General features: G+C 46.3%; 1 protein-coding gene across 1 annotated transcript in view; it reads left to right on the top strand.

Moving 5' to 3' along the window:
• Window positions 1–589: 589 nt before the first annotated feature.
• Ido2 (indoleamine 2,3-dioxygenase 2) overlaps window positions 590–4,911 on the top strand; it is a 45,355-nt gene continuing 41,033 nt past the window's right edge. The window contains exon 1 of the mRNA XM_029480631.1: window positions 590–833. Coding sequence (XP_029336491.1) covers window positions 735–833 — 99 coding nt within the window. The 5' untranslated portion in view covers window positions 590–734. The remainder of the gene's footprint in view (window positions 834–4,911) is intronic.

The following is a 4,911-nucleotide window of genomic DNA, read 5'->3' as shown; positions in this document are numbered from 1 at the left end:
AGAAAGAAAGAAAGAAAGAAAGAAAGAAAGAAAGAAAGAAGGAAGGAAGGAAGGAAGGAAGGAAGGAAGGAAGGAAGGAAGGAAGGAAGGAAAGAAAGAAAGAAAGAAAGAAAGAAAGAAAGAAAGAAAGAAAGAAAGAAAGAAAGAAAGAAAGAAAGAAAGAAAAAAGGAAAGAACATGGGAATTTGGAGAGAGGAAAGGGAAGAATGATATAAATACATTTTAATTTCAGCAAATAAATACATTTTCAAAGATAAAAAGCCAATAAAGAGAAACCCTGTCTCGAATAAAAACAACAACAAAACAAAAACAAACAAACAAACAAACAAGCCAATAAAACTGACTCCTAGTTTAGTCATTTTGACACACTGTCAGAATCCCTCAGGAACCAAACTCATGTTGACTATGGATCTGCACAGCCACAGCTGAGAGTTAACTTCGTGTCTCCCACTTTGTCCCTGGATTTAAAAGCCCCTTTCTCATATTTTATGAATGAGAAGGGAAAGGGGGTGGGGGCTTCTCTTGGAGTCAGCATTTTAATTCCTAATCTTCATTGTTGACTTACTACTTGGCTTTCTTTCAGAATAGATTTGCGGCCATCCTGGAGTTCAACCTCGGGGCAAGGTTCTCCCCTACTGCTGAAGCACGGCACAAGCCCAACCACCACAGAAGACACAGCTGGGGAGCTCCCTCGCCCTGGGCATTCCTCTGGGGCGGAGACCTCAGGCGAAAATATGGAGCCTCAAAGTCAGAGCGTGAAGCTGGAGGTGCCGTTGTCCTTGGGGAGATACCACATTTCTGAAGAGTATGGTTTTCTCCTTCCAAATCCTCTGGTAAGGATTGGCTTGTCCTGGTCAGCACGTGTGTCTGGATTGTTTGTCTTTACCTTATGTGGTTATTGGAAGGGTCGGTATAAGTCACCAGCTGGAGGAAGACTGGGCATACAGTCCTGTGATGCCTGGAAGAGCAGAGGCAACTGCTGCTGGGGACAGCACAAAGCCAGTGGTCCCCACCCCAGCCCCCAAAGTTTCCTTAAATATATGGTAGTTAGCCCTGACTAATCGGAAGCAAAGGTGCTATCAGAGAGGAGAGACTGAATGGAGACATGCCCTAAGGACAATTAGAACCCTATAACTATAGCAAAGAGCTGTGGACATGCACACAACCACACGGTGTAACACAGAATAATGGAGTGACCCCGCTGTATATCCACTCTGCTTTGGAGACAGGTTCGCCATGCATCCCAGACCTAAGCAGCCAAAGGGCTTAGCCTTCTGTGTTGATGCAAACCAGTTTATCTTACTTGCTGGTGACAGCAGAGACAATGGGAGACCTGCAATGTTTTTAGAGCCAGTAAGAAGATTAGATGTTATCGGGAATTTCTGATATTCGGGAGGAATGTTGGAAAACAAGCAGGCCTGACTTTCAGTCCAACTGCACAGCAGTCTCTAGTATACCTGCTCTTGTTAAGTGTAGTCTGGGCTTGGGAGACATATGCCGGCAAAGTGCTAGTGGCAAAGCCCATGCTTTTGGCATCTTTTAAAAACTGCCGTACCTAAGGGAGGGTGAAGGCCACTGAGTTAAAAGTCCAGGGACCCGATGTTGCAGTCACGGTAACTGCTGATCAGCACCAACATCCTGGCTCACCTAGTTCCTCTCTTACTTGTGATTAAAAATATCAGGGTCTCAAATACCTCTCACAGTGAGACTCTTGTTGTTTTGAAACAGAGAATATTGATTTATGTAGCCCAGGCTGGCCACTTGCCTCCACTTCCTTGCTGCTGGGACCATAGCTGAACTCCCACAGCAGATCCTTTTGTGTTGAACGGTACCGGAGGGATCTAATTGAAGAGAACTAAGTTCTCCACAGAAAGATGTCAGCTACGACATCGGTCATAGACATTTGCAAGCTGTCCAGGTTAGGGGTTAGTCATTAGGACCCGGGCCAGATCTCACAGCCTGAATCGAGCCAGGCCTTCCTGCTGCTCTCTCACAGACAGTTAGGAAGCAGCCTGTACTCTGACATGATAGCTTGCAGCCAACGGCTCCCGGCTCCTCCGCGCTCCTTGTCACACAGGCCCTGCTATAAACTAAAGTGTCTGACATGACTTCCTGGTGCCTCATAAAGTTATTAAAAGTCAGATTTCTCCTTTGTTCTCGGAATTGGTTCGAGAGCCATCAGGGGATTTGCTGAGGGTGTGTGTGGGTTCTAAAGAGTGCTTCCCTAAAAGGGTCCTCTGTACTGCCAACAGATCTTTCACAGTCTCTCCCTGTCTCTATGTCTCTCTGTCCCTCTCTGTCTCTCTCTGTTTCTGTCTCTCTGTCTCTGTCTGTCTGTCTGTCTTTCTTTGTGTGTATGTGTATTTCGAAGGTAGGAGGATCTGAGCTTGAACTACACACAGCTAGATCCTGTGACTCTGTCTCAAAACAGAGACACAATCAAACTCTCAACCAATCGAAACACCACAAGGCACACTCCATTCTGGGTGTGTGGTCTCAGTCCAGCGTATTCCCATCCTTCCAAGTTTACAGGAGAGGAAGGGCTGATGGCAGATATGCCCTTGTCATTACTGGGCATCTGTCCTGAGTTTGGAAAGAGAACACTGCCAAGCAGGGGAACGAATATCAGGGCAGGCCATAGCTCTGGGGCTTTCTGGGCTGCTTTCCTCTTTGTAAATACTAGGACCAGACAGACAGACAGACATACAGATTAGACACAATAGCAACATCAAGTTTCCCCCCCATTTGTAAGAAAGGCTCTATGGTATGGTGTGATGGATGGGTATCCCTTAAAAGAGGTCCCTAGTGCTGTTCACACAGAAAGGAAATATTCCCTGTCCCACCCAGCTACTCATTTATAGCCCAGTAATTTAAATATGATTATTTCTTTCTGTTTCAATTTTCTTTCATTCGAGTGATGGTTTTCAATGTCTTTTTTGATAAAGGAAGAGGAAGAAACCTTGATTAGGATCAGGTCCTGGCTGCTCCAAAGGTCAAGACAGACTCAATTCAACCTCACTGGACAAACAGTCCTGCAACTTTGCACTGGTTGAGAAAGAACAGTGGGTTTGGCCCAGTCCAGCGCCCTAGGGCATAGCCAAGACCTGTTCTTCTCAGGCCAAGGGCAAGTGGTAGATGGCAGTCCTTCCCCATCTCTTTCAGAAAGTCTCACTGAAGAAAACCTAGCTGGCTAGCGAGTTCAGGGTATTAATTACCCTATCCAGCTGTTTCTATCAATTCAAAGACTTCCAATTTTTAGTGTCTCTATGGAACTTTGCTCCTCGCATCTGTAAAAATACCACAAGAATTCTTTGCTACGACATCTGTCATCTGTGTACATTTGTGAGGACAAGACATCTTTTTCAGATGAAGAATGTAAGGAAATCAGTTTGCAGGAGAAGAGGCGGTTAAGAGGAGGCAGCAAGAGGCTGGCCTGCAGCAGAGCTATGACCCAGAGTGCCAGGCCCGCTCTGAAAATTGATTTAAACCCTTCCTAAACACAATGTGACTGCTACTTGAGTCATTTCCTCTCACAGCACTAAGGGCAGGGCAGGTTAGAGCAGTGGGTCCTGGGCTGTGGGGTGAGACCATTAGGGGAGTTTCAACAAACAATCCAGATGTCAGAGCCCCACCCTGTTTATTCAGACTCTAGACCCAAGAGCTGTAAACTGGGAATGCCAGACAGGGAGAACAAGCCAGCAAAGCCAGCCGTGAAGGTGCCACGGCCAACAGAGACTCCTAAGCGCAAAAATAAATAAACTGATGACATGCCCGCTCCATGCTTAAGGGGAAAGTTTCATTGTAGATGAGAGAGACAGAGAGAGAGAGAGAGAGAGAGAGAGAGAGAGAGAGAGAGAGAGAGAGAGAGAGACCCAGAGGCAGAGGCCTCTGGACGATTCCATAGTAGAGAGAGAAAGCAGACTGAAGATGGCCACCAGACTGGACACGGCCAAGGCTACCTGGGAGGAAAGGAAGAACAACAGAAATCAGAGAATAGAGAAAACCTAGTGAGAGAAGCGGGGGTGGGGGGAGTGGGGGGTGGATGGAGAGAAGTTAGCAATGACAGCAGGGTTCTAAGAAGAAAGAGTTGGGGAGGGGAGATCCTGTGAGCTGGAGGGAGTGGAGTGGAGCAGAGGAGCTGAGAAGGGACAGATGCTAGCAGGGGCTTTGAGATGTACAGCAGGTACTTGTGATAGGTGACTGGAGGCCACTGGTGACCACATGTCCCTTCTGTAAGAGGTAAGGGAAAACATTCCTTTAGGTAGAGGGAAACCAGTGTCACAAGTCCTTGAGGAAAGCTGGCTTTTTATCTAATCCCCAGAAATCCTCCTGTAGTCCAGGTGAAGCTCATTTCTGGACATACAGACTGCCTTTTGGAGTTTGGGGAACTGGAGTTTCCTTTGGACCTGACAGTCAGGAGACATTGCACATGTAACGTAGGGGTTACACAAGACTGACAGGAATGGCAATGAGGGAGGACAGCCTCCGGGGAAAACCAACACAGCCCTTCTCATTCAGAAATTCTAAGCACTTGGTTGAAGCATTGGGCCACATCTGGAGAGAAGACCAGGTAGGAAATTACTTGCCATGGACACCTGAATTTTTCAGATAAGACAAAAAGGAAGAGGTCTAACATTGCTCTGAAATATGAGGTTGTCACTGATGATCTCTGGGCACATCAGACTAGTCAGATCGGGGACTTGAAACACAATGAATCCAGAGTCCATAGTAGAGACAAAGAGGCCAGATTGCAAAATGGTTAATGTGGATCAAGGCTTGAAAATGTGTATGGAAATAAGAGAGACTGTAATAACTTAAGAATGGGGTTTGTCCTTGTGCCAGTATTAAAGAACAACAAGAAAAAAGAAAGAAAGAAAGAAAGAAAGAGAGAGAGAGAGAGAGAGAGAGAGA

The sequence above is a fragment of the Mus caroli genome, chromosome 8 (genome assembly GCF_900094665.2).
Source record: "Mus caroli chromosome 8, CAROLI_EIJ_v1.1, whole genome shotgun sequence".
Lineage (NCBI taxonomy): Eukaryota > Metazoa > Chordata > Mammalia > Rodentia > Muridae > Mus > Mus caroli.
The sequence above is the reverse complement of the archived record's forward strand: the minus strand, read 5'-3'. Positions and strand labels throughout refer to the sequence as shown.